Source organism: Coccinella septempunctata, chromosome X, assembly GCF_907165205.1.
Source record: "Coccinella septempunctata chromosome X, icCocSept1.1, whole genome shotgun sequence".
In the NCBI taxonomy this organism is placed as follows: domain Eukaryota; kingdom Metazoa; phylum Arthropoda; class Insecta; order Coleoptera; family Coccinellidae; genus Coccinella; species Coccinella septempunctata.
This window is the reverse complement of record NC_058198.1, coordinates 13583842-13601958: the sequence shown is the minus strand read 5'-3', so window position 1 is coordinate 13601958 and position 18117 is coordinate 13583842. Positions and strand designations below refer to the sequence as shown.

Sequence of the window (18117 nt, the reverse complement as noted above, 5' to 3'; positions counted from 1 at the left end):
AAATCAACCTGGTCAGGAGCTATATACAACTCAAATCTTCCAGATCCTTTCATGCAGCTATTTTCTCTGTTATTTTAATTGGAAAAAATCATCTTAACCTTCATATATTTTGTGAATTAATTGTTTTTATTTTGTAGATGTGATCCATAAAAAATTCCAAATCACTAGGAAAATATTCGAACTCTATGCCAAAGATTGGTTTAGGCATATTAGGCAGAGGAGGAGGGACGATAAAATGAAAGAAAATACATTTTTCATAAATTTTTTTTCATTTTCCCTTTCGGTACATCTAATATTATAATCAGTTTGTTTTCTATTATTTCTGTTTTTTTTTGTTAAATGTGATATTTCTTTTTGGTTATTTATGTTTGTTTTATTGAATGTGATATATTTTTTTGGTTATTCTCCCTTTATGTAGTATAATATTTATCAATTGTTTTTTGTTGTTCAATTTTTTATGTGAAATGTGATTTACTTTCCTTTTGTACCTGTTGAAGTATCATTGAAATATTTTTATTCTTATATAGTATTCTGTATTTCATTTAAAATAGAATGTGGTATCCTCAAACATTCAAATGAAAGAAAAAAGGCCTCACAAAAGAATTTCGTATAAAGTCTTACAAACAGCGATTTCGTGTGCGCAAAGCGCTTTAGAAATGTTTTATTGTGTACATGAAAAGGCTATCAAAAAAACTTCTGAGTAGTTCTTTTTGTGACATCCCAGGGACATCCATATAATAGCCGCCTGTGGCGGACATTGGCTGTTCTATATAAGTTCTATTCATGTATAAACAGAACATCGCAGTGGATGTTCAATGTCTCGAAATCTCTTACTTTTAACATCTCTGAGATGTTTTTGTGCTCGCTGGGTATCCTCTTGAGCCATGGCTCTTTACTCCGATTGCTATTCCAAGAAACAGTCAGGAGGAAATTTTCAATAGAAAGTTGAGTTCCCTACGGAACACTATTGAGAGAACAAACGGAATTTTAAAAGGAAGATTTAGATGCATTTCCAGATTAAGAACTGTAATGTATCATCCAACTCAGGCTGCAAAAGTTATATACTCATGTTGTGTTTTACACAACATTTGTAGAGCAGCCAATATGATAGATGAGGATATTGAAATGAGAGATGAGAATGATGGTATGCATCAAAAACTGAGGGGAGGATATTAATTTTAATAGTTTCAGATCTTGTTGGTGGTGGCAATGTTGATGTTAGCATACACCAGAGGGGGATCGAAGCCAGAAACCATTACATAAGGAATATGTAAAATATAAATAAAACCAAATTGAAAAAATCATTTGTACTTTATTTATCACTTAACCTCAGTCATAAGTTATAACAAAAATAATAATCTCTTCTAAATATTCATCTAATAGATATCACAAAATTTATAAATAAAGGTAAAAAAAGGTTTAAATTAATTTTTACATTTTGAAATCGGGATGTGAATACTGAAATGATTTTATCTTGAATTCCAGTTTTTTTCTCTGCAGATCACAATATTCTTTAGAAAAGTTCTGTATAGCTTCGACTAGATTTTTTTGGTTTTTCGTGTTTTCATCAGTCACGGTTACTAATTTTTCAGCTAATAACGATAGTGGTTTCTCTTTGGTTTTTTTAATCACAGTATTTTTTTTCCTCTCTTCCACCTTCTCTTTTTCCTGCTCATCTAATGTTACTGTTTCCTCATTTAATACTTCAATTAAAATTGGCTGCACTTGATCATTATTTACATTTATACCCTCGTACCTCGTAACATCAGCACCTTCAACTGTTACCCGACCCCAAACATCTAAAGCTCTCTCCTCTATTTCAGACAATATGGTTTTGATCATTGGACCACCACCAGTTTTTGTCCGGTGGGATTCTATTTTTCTTTTTTTTGCTTTCAGTGAATATTTCCAATCAGTGAATCTCTGAAATATAATCCAAATTGTTATTCTCTCCACTTCATTTAAGAAAAAATTACCTTTTTCCATTCATCTACAGTCAAAATTGGACCATCACCTGCAGAATTCAGCTCTAGAGCCAGCTGATCCCATTTATCCTGCAAATAAGTTGGTCCCAAGGTAGGATTAATTGTATTGCTTCGGAGAACATAATCGTTCTCCATCGCTTGTAGATAAATTTCCATCTGCTCACGACTAGTATTTTTGGTGCGTTTTCTTTTAGTGCCTATTGAAATATCAACGCTGAAATCTTGAAATAGCAATGAGTATCACATAATGATTAATCACGAATAAACTTACCATGGACTAGACATTTTTTCTTACCTATTTTTGATTAACAAAGAGACGAAACAACTGGTACTCAACAATAACATTCAAATATTCGAATTGAAATCATAGACTTAAAACATATGGGTTCTATGATCAAAACTTACGATTGCAGGTTATATTTATCGATAAGTAGTTCAAAAGTAACACTGTAACTGAGATAGTTACAGGAACAATTCCAGAATAGCAATATTTACGAATCTGTAAGTCGGCCACTTACAGATCGATCGTACGCTACAAAATCGTAGCTTACAGATGAAAAGCAGAATACCACCATTAGCTTCTGAATTAGATACACTACTAGAAGTAGCAGGGGATACATCATTTTCGGCTTTCACATCCTCTTTCTGCTTAAAATGTAATAACGAATGATGTTTTAATGAGCAATGACGACAAGTAGATTTGGACTTACAAGTATAATACGAATGTCATGTAAGCTAGATAAACAATTGAAGCATAAGTGAAGTTTCTTGGCGAGATTATAGCGCTCAAACGGTTTCATATTAAGAAATGAAGAACACTTGAAGATAGAATGACTGGCTTGACAAATAACGCATTCAGAATGGGAGTTCTTCGACGTGCTAGCTGCGTTTTCAACAAAAAAATTCTTCATTTTATTTGTCTTTGAGGATTTTTTATCGCCAATATGAGAGTTTACATTGCTAACAAATGGTTTCACATCACATATCATCTCCAAAGCTATACATTCGCGTTCTAAAAATGACGTGAGATCGCTATACTTCGGAACCTCTGAAGAACCGTAAGCATGTTCGAATCGCGAAACTATTTCGTCGTCCAAACGATCAAACAGTATCATAAGTAAAATAAAGTCCCATTCATCCGTTGGAAAATTCAAGTTTTGTAATGCGCATATATTTTCTTGAAAAGTATCTAATAAATTCCTCAATGCATTTGGAACTCTAGATTTAATCTTCCCGGTACCCTTAATGCGACGCCAATGACATTTTGCCAGCCAACGCTTATTATTGTAACGCTGAAATAAGATATCATACGCAGATTGATAATTATTACCACTCAATTCATAGTGTAGAATTAATTTAAGCGGTTGTCCCTCAAGGGATGAAACTAAATAATTAAATTTTTCATCATTGCTCAAAGCGTCATTATCGTGCACCAGCGAATTAAATAATCCAATGAACGTTGAAAATTGAGAAGTGGAGTTAATGTCTGAAAATTAAATACAATGAATATGTTAACGGCGTGCAGACAATTATTGAATTCTGAAAAAGTTCACCTCCGGGCAGGATTCGAACCCGCGCCCCCTTGATTACCGGTCAAGTGCTCTACCCAACTAAGCCACCAGAGGTCACGGTTTCCATCTGCGTTGACGGACCTATACTGAATCAGAATCCATATGTTAGTATGTTAGTACGTGTCTCCTTGTGAACGTTTTATTGTTCGCAAGGGTTGGAGATTGTTAGGAGGTGGTAAGGGAACAACATTCATTTTCAGTGATCATCAAGATCCTTTTTACCCATTACCCATGGCATCGTCGACATTTAGCGACATCTGTAGGGAGCGGATGCGGATTCTCCGACCACTGAACACGGGTTCGAATCCTGCCCGGAGGTGTACTTTTTCAGAATTCAATAATTGTCTGCACGCCGTTAACATATTCATTGAAAATTGAGTTACATCGCCTGGAAATCGCTTCAATTCTAATTTCGGTAACCTGATATGCGCACTAACTTTCGGTGTAAACCCAACATCTTCGACACTTTTCGAATTATCGGCCGTTAAAACTTCATAAATAGACTTGATCTCATAATAAGAAGAAAAGAAATCGTCTCTAACTGATTCTTCCCCACTCAAATCCGCATCTTCCTCCTGAAGCAAAGTATCAACAATTGCTTTATGCTCATTAACAAATTCATTTCGTATTCTCTCAATGTCAGAAAACCTAGCTTTGAACAATTTGAGAAGACTACCATCCAATTCAGTCTTTTTTGCAAAATTGAATAGTGACTGCATATCACCGATTGCCGTAGCACGATATGCCCTAGCTCGTTTTATTTTCGACATAGTCTCAGAATTGCAAACACCAGAATTCCGAAACACTAAAACGCGAAAGATCGTCCGTTACAGAACGCGCTTTCAATACGCCTACAATGTATTGAAAAGTTGAACATATGTTCAAAAAAAATTATCGGAGCTGACAAAAAACCAGTCGACGATAAGAAATATAATTCCGAAATAATGAATGAAACGAAATAATGAATTTCTCAGATATTCTTCAGCACAAATTTGCAAAATTTCATGAGAAAAGTAAAATTAAATCTCTAATACAAACCAAAAGATCCAAAAATCTGGCGTTACCGAATGACCAAAAAATGTGGCGGTAACTCTTTAAATGTTGAGAAAAAATGGACTGTATGTCAAAAGAAAATTGAATTATGGAAAAAACTGAAATCAAGGTACACTAGAAGACTCAGACTCACCACAGGATCCTCCTCACACACCTGAGAGCTCTCTTTGGTGGGTTTTCTCCAGCAGACTGAATCCTCTTGTGGTCTTCCTTCACAACACTTCTTCGAACAAAACAAGGCGAAGATGATGAAAAGTGAATGAACGTTCCACAGCGTAAAATATTTTAGAAAGAAGGCGAGTATTAGCGAAAATATAGTTTAGCGTTTTTCGAATCTAGGGATATATATCGAACTGAACTCGATCACACACAATGTGTCCAGATGAAGTCTTTTAGATGCCGTTCAACTGGCGATCTTCTGGTCAATCTAGTGTACATAAGTTCATAATAATTTAACTCAAAACTAAAAGCTAAATATTACGGCAACACCACTGGTTTGTCCTTTCCTAGTCTATAAATGTTGTTGATCTCGATTTCGCTCAAATTAATATCCAGACGGGTGTTGAGTTGAGAAATAACAGAGTGCAGTAGATCGGAGTCATCAAACTGCAATCCCGAAATTAAAACGTTGTTCTTTAAAGCATTTCTTTTGATATCGAGAACTTCAGTCTCCAATCTGTTGACCCTTTCCTCACATAACTCCAATCGTAATCCTGTGGTCAATCCAACCTGCCTAATTTCTTCTCTTACTTTTGCCAATTCCTCTTTTAGAGCAGTGGTCTGGCTGGAAAATTTACTCCTTAAAAACCTCGATAAATCCTCACTAACTGATATCATTCACTTGATATGTCTTGTAGGGTATGATGTGCTTTACACTTTCAGTTTTCAGTTGACAACGTCAGCAGATGTGATCGCGATAAATATGAGAATCGAAACAGCATTTACATAAACCAATCAAAACCCGTTAATCGATTGTGAAAAACAGTTAGCCAATGAAAATTCCAGAAAACAAATTCACAATGTTAATCTTTCACTTTTTATTGGATTTGGGCGTAATCCAAGATAGTTCTAAAATTCGTGGACGCTTATCATTCGAACTTAGGACATTATGGAGTGTACAAAACCTGGACTTTTATGCGCACTGAAGTGTGGGTTACAGATTTCTACCGTCAGATAAAAAAATATATAAAATGCTACGATCTTTGTCAACGAACAAAAACTTCTATTTTATCGTGTCCCCCTCAAAGTAACATCATTCCGACAAATCGAAACGACATGGTTGCTGTAGATCTATTCGGTCCTTTAATAAGATCTAGAGGAGGTGCACAATATTTATTTGTATTACTGAATCTTTTCACTAGGTATGTTGTGTTAATGCCTATAAAAAAGGCTACAACACGTTCACTTGTATCGAAGATGGTTAAAGGTTACCTCCCTTTGTATGGACCTGTGAATCGTATATTGTGTGACCGAGGAACTCAGTTTACCTCGAAAATTTGGCGAAATACTTTTAAAAATGAAAATATACAAGGTATATAAACCTCTGTTTATCACCCTCAGGCAAATCCTTCTGATCGAGTGATGAAGGAGTTGGGAAGGTTGTTCCGGACTTATTGCTCCCAGCAAAACACTCGTTGGGCATCTGAAGTTCCTAAAATTCAAGAACTTTCAAATGAAGTAGTCCACGAGCCTACAGGATACTCACCAAGTGAACTCCGGATTGGTGGACCTAGGCTAAAGCTATTACCTGATGAGCTCGTCCCACAGGAAGGTAGGATCGAGCTAACTTTTGATACAAAGCTCAGACTTGCGTCTGTGTGTCTTTCTAAGAAAGCTGTCAAGAGGGCTCTTCGTCATCCTGGGAAGAGATTCACTACTTACAATGTAGGAGATCTCGTTCTCCTCAAGGCTAACAACACGTTCCTCTTAAAAAGCTTATGCTGTTCCAACTTATGCTGCTGAAAATTAGTTTTTTCCTAATTTATCCTTGCACAAGATGTACAAAAGCACCCTGTACTGTGAATGTATGATGGGTTGTCTGAAAACCAGGCGCTCCATTTTGATTAAAATCCGAAACTCGATGGAACCTTATCGTTTGTCCATGTGTGGTGTTCTTTTCTTTGTTCACTTGATTCATTTCATCATTTACGAATCGGCATCTTCTCGAGGTGAGGAATCTTAACTATTGAAGCTATTTAATCGAGCCTTTTAACGAGTTCATTTGATTAACTTGTTGTTATAACGGTGAGAATACCACTCTTGAGCTTGGTCGACGTTTTCAGGTGAGATTGATAACTTTGTAATGTGAATTTTGTATCTTTAGGTGATAAACGTTTTCGGATTCAATAAATTGAGAATTTTTGTCAGTAACTATCTTCTCTGAATCCTACACCAATTACTCGGAAACCCCCGTCCCAGCACAAACTGATTGAAGTGGCTTGAAGCAACAACAAAATAATTGACATATTATTGTTTTTTGTCGTGTTTTTAATATTTAGCAGGAACTCAAAAATTAGGTTTTTTTTGTTATTTTGGGGATATCTAACTTTCTACAATTGAATCTTCATTTGGAATCAGGAATCGTTCTATACGAAGTTGGTTATTACTTTATTTTTTATTGAATATGTATTCTGTTTTACTTGAACATCTTTTCAGTCAATAAAATGATCTTTTTCGCAAAATCATGTATCATCAGTATTTTCCTAACAACTTTTATTTTTTAGTTATGAAGCAAACATAATTATATTACATATATTGGATCTCGAAAACAAGCTAGAATTCAAGTTTTTCTGAAAATTTTCATGTTGCCTTTGAATACGATTCTGAAATTTCTTGCAGATTTTCATTAGATCGTGAAACAAACCATTATAAAATATTTCGAAACCTGAGGTTGTTTTTGAAAATAATTGAATACAATTATATATACATACATATTTTTGAAAAGCTCCCATCATGCCTAATGAATAATGAATAAATATATTGAATTGATGTGGCCGGTTAATTCATAATTGAACTTAAACAGATTATACGATATTCAAAAACTGAGTTTGCAACCACACAATAGCATCTGAAGGTGCTATTTGTGATAGAGAAACACGTGTCGTGGTTTGAAAACTCATTTTGTGAAAATCGTATAATCTGTTTTAAGTTCTAATGAATATAGAAAATAATATACGGGCTGTTCCATAAAAAAAACATATATACATATTTGCTTCATAACTTAGAAACAAAACTATTAGTGAAAAACGAACTTGGTCACTGGATACTACGATTCTAACAGAAAAAGTTTCAAATTCTTCGATAAGTTTCAAGATAACTGAGATAGGAGGGGTGCATGAAAACTGATACTTTTCATAAATCAAGACCTATCAGAATTCTGCTTGGGCGACTTTTAATTCCCTAAAGAAGTAGAACACTAGAAGAGATAAGGTAGCTACTCCCCCCCCCAAAGTAACGGTTAAATAATGGGTGATTTGAAATAAATTTCAACAAAACAACTATAAAAGAGATGTCTGATATTGATTTACAAATGTTAAAATCATAGTGTATCTATCGATCTGATTTGAATTAATACTTATAGCGAATTGCTTTGATGAAATAAAACTAATGATGAACTAGGTCTTATGGAATTATTTCTGAATACTCGGAGCGGAAGGAATATTCTCTTCTTTAGCAGCTTTCATGAAACTCCTTTGTTGCTTCTATGTTTGAAACAACACTTGAAGCAACTAAACGACCAGACTCAGAACGTTCAGAGATGTCCACAGTTGCCGGTGAGGTAAATTGATCAGACAATAAGTGAATGATGATTTATTAATTACAATCCATGTTCATATACTAAATCGAACCATACCAATAAAAATAAAATTTCCATATTTGGTCACAAATGGATTCGCGAAGTCCCCGGTTGTTGCATAGTGTTCCTTCCAGTCAGCAGACTTCGGTAGTGCCGTGATCCACTTCGATTGTTCATCAATTTTCCATCTGAAATGAATATCGGAAAGAATAATTTGAAATAATGTTCGAATTTCGAACACCTTGATAGTGAATTCCATTTGTAATACTGTGGCGCACTTTGTACATATTTTAACCTCCAGTGCAAGAATCTCAAAAAAACCTCATTGACTACGTACTAGAACCCTGGAATTCGCTCTTGAAATCAATCTATATGTCTTGACTTGACTCATGATTTTTTTTTATCAGAAAGCTTTCGCTTTATTATTTCAGTTATTTGTCTTATTTCCTCTTCTGGTCGAAGCTTTTTGTTCGCTAAAATGAATACTTGGACAGTGGTGAAATTTCTGAGTGACCACTCAGTAGAAGCTGTTCCTACGAAATGGATTTCATAGGACTACTGTTTATGGCCAAATTACACTAAAGAAAAATTTATTGTTCAAAGCAATAAGGATCTGTGAACCGGCTGTACCATCATGGGAGCGTCACAAAATAAGTACTATCAGGAATGCAACCTATGGCAATGAACATAAATTGCATTGGCTTGTTATGTATAATAATTTTCTAGGTGATTACACCATTGCTAGAAAAAAATGTCGAAGAGCAGAGGTGACATCTGATCTTAATCCAGAAAATGAAAAAAGAAAAACCAATGAGGCTGATGTCCTTTTCAACGGACTCAGATTCAGATGATAGTACAGTCTCTTTGAGTGACAAGGATTCATCTCTACCAGAATATCCTGAAATAAATTTGAAAAGGACAGCTGCAGAGTCAATTAATAGTAAATGAAAGAATTTTTTTCTTATGTATATACTTTGATTGAATATTATATAGTGATGTATTCGTATATAAAATCACTCTCCTCAAAGGAGAATTTAAATTTCTGATTTTACCTGTACTGAAGATGCCAGTATCAGAGTTGCGATTTCCCACCCGTGCGTGAAATAAATCCACCGTTTTTGGATCACCGGATATATAGGATGCCTAAATGTTTCGCAATACGATGCTCCTTACTATCAAATGAAAGAAAGAGATTGGGGTCCATCTAACATTGGAAGACTCTATTGCTATAAATTAATGTATAATATGATTGCCAGTCGTCTACTAAAATATTGCAAAATATTTCTTTCAGTTGAATTAGAAGAAAACAACATATCTTTCCCACTCAAGCAATTTGGTTGTTAATGTTGCCCGAACCATCGGTATGATCCATCTACATCAGGTAACTATCACAGATTAACTTGAAAATTTCATTAGTCTATGGTAAATAGTCTTCAATTCTCATTCGTTTATTCATCTAATAGTTAATTGAAAATTACAGGACTCATCCGGCAAATATTGAAAAAACTGTCACTGCTTGAGATGGCAGTCAGTGAACTGAAATGTAAGGTGGAAATGATGGGACAACCGGAAAAAATTGAATCCGATGAAGACATATGGGGGGAATTCTATTTACCTTAAATAAGTAACGAGAAATTGTCGGAATTCGAGATTTTTCTCAAGGTAGAAGATGATATGAAAAAACCCGTAAGTCTTACATTTTTTCATTCTATGTGTTTTCAAAAAAAAAATCTGTAATATTATTCTAAAGACACGAACCAGAGAATGTCTTGTTATGTGAAGGCGTTGAGCTTCTTTTGATATTTAGGTAAATATATTACTAGTTTCTTTCACAAGGCCTCAAGACCAACCAATTTTCTAACAACTAATGTGCTATTTCAATTTCATCATATTTGTGGTTACATTCATGAAATGAATACATTAACTAATCTATTTGAGTTTGGTTCGGGAGGATCTGTATTGTTTTCTTGTACATGTCCTTTTTTTAGGTTAAAAAACTCTCCAAAGTGGGCGGTGATACCCCCTATGAATTTTGTAGAAGGGCAATGGCTACATTATTGTCAAATGAATTATCTAGTGAATACAGCTGGATAGGCCTGAAGAAGGTTTTTTCAGAAACATTGGCTGCAGATCTTTTGATGAGTAAGTGTAGTAATATACATATTATGTTGTAGCAATAAATTGGGTAGGAGATATTTGTCTTAGTTAAGGATGACACACCTCAACACTAACTTTTTCCATGGCGAGAGACTCCTCTCTGTGGACTTCTGGCAGTTTGTCAGCGTATCTCAGAGTTTGAGTTTCTCCAAATACAAGCGGACGAACAATAGGCATTGGTCCATTGTGGCCTCAATTCATCCCGTTTTGGCACCACACATAGCAGATGTTAATCTTGTGGGTTGTGGGTATTTCAATATGAAGATTGCATTTCATTTCAATGAAATGTGACAGGCCATTATAGAGAAAGAGTACTTAATGGCCATCGACCTGTGGTCCTTCAGCGCAGGCCATCATATATTTTTCGAATCCACCGATATTTTGTGGAAAAAAATTTTTCTTTTATTCAAATTTACTGAGGTTTTCGAATAATAACTCAGAATAATTTTAATAAGGGGTGATAATGCAATAATCTAGAATCACTTTATGAGCTGAAATCGCTAACCCTAATCACAAATTGGCCCTGTGATTGAAAAAAATAGTTCGAAAATCGGCAATTTCAGGTATTTTTATTAAATTCTAATTATTTTGGAAACGGCATATTTATGCTGAACTAATGTTGGTGTCATCTGATAGTATTTGGTCTACACCAAACGTGGTGTGACGTTTCGGGACATCCCTATACAGGGAATCAAAACTCTATATACATAGAGTTTTGATTCGAATTTTCTTCCATCAGAAAATATTTGGTCTGTCGATTCTCTAGTGTTCTTAGCATTGGTTAGATTTATTTCACCTATCTAAGGTACAGAATATAGAAAATTCAAAATTTCCTATATTTTTTCTTTCAGGATCTGCTCAGCTGAATGGAAACCAAAGATTCCTCTCTTAAAGAAATACAGGATGGAATAAAAAAAGTTTTGAGGAGGGCCAAAGAAAGATATGTGGCAAAGGAAAGGAAGAGCCAAATTTAATATTATATCGAATTTTCTGTTTTTTGTTTTAGTTTTTGTTGCTTTTTTTCGTTTTCGTGGACATCCGGGTTCAGGTCAAAATGATTATATTATCTTGTCCTTCGGACGTCCATAGGACGTCGTGATATCCCGTTACTGTCCAAAAAGTATATCTATCGGACGTCTGCGGTGGACATCCGAGTTCAGTTCGAAATTGTGACATCCCTCGGATATCCATTAGACGTCATGATCCAATTATGGTCCCAAGAGGATATCTATTGTATTTCTGCGGTGGACGTCCGAATTCAGTGACATTATTAAGTCCCTTGGACGTCCATAGGACGTCGTGATATCCAGTTACTGTCCCAAGGGGATATCCATCGGACGTCTGTGGTGGACGTCCGAATTCAGTTCTAAGTTGTGACATTTGTGTATCCCTCGGATGTCCCTATATGTACCAGAAGTGGACGTCCTATGGATGTCCGTAATATCCGAAGAAGACGTTCTATGGACGTCTGTAGGGCTACTTTGTGCTATTAGGGATAATACTCTATAATCATTTACCACAGAGAGTGAGGGCACTGAATAGATGAGCGTATGGGAAAATGGTGAAAGAAATGTTTGTAAAGAAAGCTTACTATAGTGTGGAGGAGTATATGATTGACAGGAACTTATTGTAGATCTTAAATCTGATTTTTGAATCGTATATATTGTAGTTTTCTTTTTTTTCCATGGACTTGTCCTATACACTTTCATTTCATTTTATTTCATTTCATTCTATTCCATTCCAATTCATTTCATTTATTCAACATTTTCAATGAAATGCAGTATCAATCTAACCTGTTTTGGTGGCCCACGATATCTTTGACACCTGCATTGGATGAGAGAGTATTTCTATAATATTTCATCTCAATGTATGAAACTAAGTCGGCCATTTTGTGGGTTACACCATTTATAACTCAAGATTGGATGAACTGTTTGTTATGAAAGCTGATTTTTTGGATTCTTCTACGGCCGGGTTAACATAGAATACATTGAACCTCTGAAATATTTCATGAAATAAAAAAAAAAGTGAATATTTTTCCTCCCCTTTTTTTCTACTATGATGGTTGACGAAGAATAATCTGAAAACAAAAAAGAAAGAAAAAAACGAGAAGGGTAGGTATTAAATTTTATATTTCTCATTAAATAATTTTTGAAATTTGTAACCCATGTCAAAAAAGAATCAGTCACCGAATGAATGCCTTCGAAACCACCCTGAAAATTATATATTCTACAACTCTTCACCAAGTGGTCTATAGTTTCTTCTTCTGCGCCACACTCACATCTTGGACTATCAACAGCAGCAGCGACCATGGCCAGTCCTCAGTCGATTTAGTGTACACCAAATTTTTCTAGGAAGATCAAAGCTAAGAACTTTTTTTGAAGGATCAGTAATCAAATCTTTATAAAAGATATTACACGAATTCCATTCCAATTGCCAAAATTCTTTATGGCTATAAGTCGAATACAGAAAATCATTAGTCCATAAAAACTTACGAGATTTCAATTTGGCACTTCTAGAATCTGGTAAATATGATAAAATTGGAAATAAATTTGGGAAGGAATGGAATTTATTCCAAGACTTCGAGACTGCCACCTGTCGGCGAATATGAGGTTGTACGATGTTTGACAGAACGGGCAACCAATGCGGAGGTGTAGATTTGATAGTCCCAGTAACAATCCTCATAGAATCATTGAGTACGGTATCGATTTTATTGACGTGGGCACTGTTGAACCAAACAGAGCAACAGTACTCAGCAGCAGAAAAAACTAGAGCCAAAGCTGCCCTACGGAGTGTGATGGCATCAGCACCCCATGAAGAACCAGAAGTCTTGGGTTAAAGTATTTTCTATTACTTCGAAATCAGAATGGCGAAAAGCAAGAGCAATATTATCGGCGTAAATAAATTTTTCGGAAGACGTATCGGGGATATAACATAAAGATAAATTGAAAAGAAGGGAGATAATACCGATCCTTGTGGAAGTCCATTATGTAAAATTTTGAAATTACTGCTTTTATCATTAACAAAAACACGAAGTCTTCGATCAGATAATATATTTCCTATCAAACGAACCATTTGACCACATTTTAAGTGACTGTGAAGTTTAAAAATTAAACCATCTTTCTACACCGTATCGTACGCCGATGATAGATCTACAAATGCTGTTCCTGTTTTCTTCTTATTATTCAAACCCGATTCAATAAAAGTAGTCAGGCTCAGTACCTGATCAGAACAATTTCTATTCTTTCTATTCTATTCTTGTAAAGAAAAGCGTTATAATCGTGAAGCTTTTCTTAAATATTATATTCGTGTTAGCTGGAATGGCCGAACTGACACTTTAAAATAAATTTTGAAGTTTTTCGAAGCGTCATAATAAATAGTTTCAGAAGATTGAATTGGAGGCTTTAAATGTTGTTTTATAATGACTACAGACTCAATTGCGTTTCTCTGAAACAATAGAGGGAATCTTTATTAACAATATCAAAACTCACAATATAACAAACCTGAAACAATAGAGGGAAACAACATTTAAAGCCTCTAATTCAATCTTCTGAAACTATTTATTATGACGCTTCGAAAAACTTCAAAATTTATTTTAAAGTGTCAGTTCGGCCATTCCAGGTAACACGAATATAATATTTAAGAAAAGCTTCACGATTATAACGCTTACTTTAAAATAAATTTTAAAGTTTTTCGAAGCGTCATAATAAATAGTTTCAGAAGATTGAATTAGAGGCTTTAAATGTTGTTTCCCTCTTTTGTTTCAGGTTTGTTATATTGTCAGTTTTGATATTGTCAATAAAGATTCCCTCTATTGTTTCAGAGAAACGCAATTGAGTCTCTAGTCATTATATTCTTTCAAAAAATGAGTAAAATTCATATTAGACACAATATCATTCCATTCCTCTTTACGACCGACATTAATAGATTTTAATAATGCATCTGATTTCTGTTCTGTTGAGTATCGTTGATATTCCTCATACAAACTTTCTGTTTCCCTTGACTAACCAGGGATATAATTTTTTTCGAAAGCCTCTAGGAACAAATTTTTTTCGCAGCAGCTTTAATAACACACATAAATCTAAAGTAATTTTTATAAGAAGGACGAAACCATCTTATATCAGTATCAACTTTTTCCTTAAATTCATCCCAGCGAGCTTTCTGGAAGTTCCACCTTGGCTTAGGTAAGGATGCATATGTGTGAAGAATATTACCTTAACAGAGTAAAATTGGTGTATGTTGGCTGTGTGGGAAATTATTTAAAGCTTTACGGTTTACAGAAAGCGGTCTGGAATTTACATCAGAGGAAACTATACATAAATCTGGATTATATCCTCTGTTCCATCTGGCCGAATGAAAAGTAGGCCTATCTTTTGCATCGAAAATTAGATGAAGGTCGTTATTTTCAATCCACTCAGTTAGAGCTGTCCCATTGTAATCATTAACTGCATAATGTGATGACAATTAAAATCTCCACAATAAATTGAAGGATGAGGAAAAATAACATCGAAATTTCGGGGCGAAAGAGTATTGAGGGGTTTGTAAATATTGATTATAGAAATGTTATTAATTTTGAAGGCAATGAAAAAAACTCCGTCAATATCACATTTTCGAATTAAATTAATATTACCAATTAAAAATTCTCAACGTAACAAGTCAGACCATAAATGGGACTCAAAAGATAATCAATTAATACATAACCTGCTAAAAGGCCTATTTCTTGGAGTTGTTCTTGGTTCGCACATAGATAATACGAGAATAGTATGTCAATGTTCAACTACAGTCTTCAATTCGAATTTTCAGCGTTGTCCTTTGTATGTTTATTATATTTATTTTGAATTTGCAAAAATAAAGTGGTTTATACATACAGTGATCAGTGGTAATTCGTTATTGAAACTATTCATCATTCATTTAATTCCATTGTTATTTTGATTAGTAACGATTTGTGTTATTCTCCAGTGTTATTTACAATGCCACGTGCCAGAAGATCTATATACCGTCTGTTCCGATATTCCTGATAGTACTGGCTAGTGCATTGCAATATCGGAGCACTTGACACTCTTGACAGTGACAGTTACTGATGATTTTCGGAACGAATAAGTTACTGGTCAGCAACGGCTGTTCTCCGAGAACAGTTCATTTGGTGCATTTAGTTTGTCTATACTTTGGTGTAACCAAAAAAATGATTCTCTGTAATCTTTGGGTGTAACATAACCTATCAAAGGGGAAGTTGTTGTTGTTTGTCACATATTACAGAGTAGTGTTGTTTGTTGCCGAAATTTTCTTGGTTTGCTGAATGCTCTAACGATGGCTGAGAATACGATTATAGAAGAAATTTTGACCGACAGTGATTCTGATTCAGAAAATACAGATAGCTCAAGTTCCACGAGCTCTAGTGTATCACTGCAGGATGAGATGAATTTAAATATAATTTTAGAGCACAAGGTTCGTGGTCCCATTGACAAAATACCCAGAATAGAGGGCTACATTAAAAATGTAATTGGACATTATACACCGGAGATTTTTAAACAACATTTCAGGTAAGTTTACGAGTTCAGGGAATTCAGTCCTTAATGAAGTAATACTTGCGGGGTGTCCCCAGAGACATATCAGTATTTGGTAGATTGTTTGAGGGAGACAGTAAGACATCCAGATGGTCCAGGAAGATATCAAACTCCCTTAGAACATCAGGTACTATTTGCCCTGTGGTTTTTTGCTACACCAGACTGCTATAGGTAGGTGAATTCATACTATTATTAGAATTCTGTGTTGATTGATCAATTTCATCTGTAGGTCTGTATGTGAAAAATTTAATATGGGTAAAGCTACTGGTTTCCGCATAATAAGAAGGGTAGTGAAGGGTTTATGCGAACTGGCTCCAAATTTTATAAATTGGCCTACCAACAGGAATGATGCAGCAATTATTTGGAATGGATTCAGGGAAAAAGGACCTATTCCAAAAGTTGTTGGAACAATAGATGGTTGCCATATTAATATTACCAAGCCATCTGAAGATGGAAATTCCTTCATTAATAGGCATCACAATTTCTCAATTCAATTACAGGTAAACATGATTATAAATTATCACAAACCTATTCTGTGTAAGGTCTCATTACTCAGAGCATTCACAACGGTAGGTTTTCTTACTCAAAGTATGCTATCTGAGCATACTCTTACTTTACTCTCGGACTAAGTTTGTGAAAGTAACCTTATGGCCTTTGAAACACAACAAGCCTAAATGACAAAGTGAATGCACTGTTGATAGTCTTTGATTTTATAATCTACTTTTCATATATTTCATTTTAGGCAGTTTGTGATCATGAGTGCAAGTTTACTCATGTATATATTGGAAACTGTGGCTCTGTCCACGACCAGAGAGTTTTGAGATTGTCAGGGATATCTGAATACTTCAATAATCCAAAAACATACTTCCCAGAAGGTTGCCATTTGGTTGGTGATAGTGCTTATACCCTCCATAAGTACTTGATGGTACCTTACAGAAATAATGGGCATTTAACTGAACAGCAAATTCATTTCAAGAGGAGCTTATCATCAGCCCGTGTTACTATAGAAAGGGCGTGTGGTTCGCTGAAGAACAGATTCAGGAGAATTTTAAATTGCTGTCCTTTAAAAGAAACGCAGTTTATCCCACAATATATATTGGCCTGTTGTGTCTTACACAACATTTGTTTAATGAACAACGATTTGATTGAAGTAGAGTCCATTAACAAAGGCAATGTTTCTACTGATACCCTAAATAGAAGATCCAATGAGTATTTGTTAGCAGGTGGTCAAGATAAGAGGAATAGAATCACTATAGATATTTGGCCAGGAGAAGCGTGAAAGTGTTTATTAGGATTTTGAATATGAACACGTTATTTTGATTAATGAAAAAATAAATGAGTTTCTAAATCAGTTGTTTATTTGTCATTCATATCACAACCCATGTATAGCTTTTCAGCATGTTAATAACATCATAGAAATTAATTCCTAGCTTCTCATGCTTCCTCCAATAATCTGGACTATAGTTGAAGCAACTAGTCAACAAGAAATTAAAGGCTACAAGCAAAATTAACATGTTTAATGAAATAACAAAAAAAGTGTAGGCAGTCTTGAAATGAATATGCCAGTCTTTAAAAATAATAAATATGTACAAACAAAAGAATATTTATAAAAAAAATAGGCAGTTTTAAAATAAGTATGCCACAGCCTTCAAATGTAGAAAATATAATAATAATAATAATAATAAAGGTCTTTATTCAATTTCATGAATTAGAAATAATCAATCAAATACAATATGAGGTAAAAAGAAATTGAAAAGGCGAGATCCAGTACGCTTCATCCAGCGCTCTGTTCGATCTAACCCCTCGATTCATTGCTTCCAGTTGAGGAAAAAAAGTGTAACAACATATAGCTCATAACAATTATTAAGAATAAAAGCAAGTAGTGAAACCACCCAAACGTAAAAAAAAACAATTTTAAGTGAAACGATTCCTACACACATCAATCCGTGAAAACAGCGTTTTGTTGAACCAAAAGCTTGCTGAGTACCAAGGCT

The 18117-nt window shown here is 34.7% G+C and overlaps 2 protein-coding genes, 1 long non-coding RNA gene and 1 other non-coding gene across 6 annotated transcripts; 2 read left to right on the top strand and 2 right to left on the bottom strand.

The window, feature by feature from the left end:
* Positions 1-1431: 1431 nt before the first annotated feature.
* LOC123321725 (myb/SANT-like DNA-binding domain-containing protein 4) lies at positions 1432-2511 on the bottom strand. Its single transcript, XM_044909459.1, has 3 exons — positions 2257-2511; positions 1977-2199; positions 1432-1923 (listed from the first exon to the last, which is right to left on the bottom strand). Exons 1-3 carry the CDS (start codon positions 2268-2270, stop codon positions 1432-1434), a joined length of 729 nt encoding a protein of 242 aa, XP_044765394.1. The 5' UTR covers positions 2271-2511.
* A 1025-nt stretch (positions 2512-3536) lies between these two features.
* Trnat-ggu lies at positions 3537-3610 on the bottom strand. Its single transcript has one exon. It is a non-coding gene; the product is annotated as a tRNA-Thr (tRNA).
* A 2852-nt stretch (positions 3611-6462) lies between these two features.
* Positions 6463-10720, top strand: LOC123321881. Of its 2 annotated transcripts, XR_006538964.1 has the most exons (5): positions 6463-6891; positions 8837-9345; positions 9697-9786; positions 9886-10091; positions 10394-10720. It is a non-coding gene; the product is annotated as an uncharacterized LOC123321881 (long non-coding RNA). The 2 variants fall into 2 exon arrangements; XR_006538965.1 differs by lacking the exon at positions 8837-9345 and having other exon boundaries at positions 6485-6891.
* A 3661-nt stretch (positions 10721-14381) lies between these two features.
* LOC123321870 (putative nuclease HARBI1) lies at positions 14382-17464 on the top strand. 2 transcript variants are annotated; one of them, XM_044909658.1, is made up of 4 exons: positions 14382-16004; positions 16100-16294; positions 16353-16623; positions 16866-17464. In XM_044909658.1, the coding sequence occupies exons 3-4, from the start codon at positions 16375-16377 to the stop codon at positions 17400-17402; spliced, it is 786 nt and encodes a 261-aa protein (XP_044765593.1). In that variant the 5' UTR covers positions 14382-16004; positions 16100-16294; positions 16353-16374; the 3' UTR covers positions 17403-17464. The 2 variants fall into 2 exon arrangements, with proteins under 2 accessions (XP_044765593.1, XP_044765592.1); XM_044909657.1 differs by having other exon boundaries at positions 14382-16099; positions 16162-16294.
* The last annotated feature ends 653 nt before the right edge of the window (positions 17465-18117 follow it).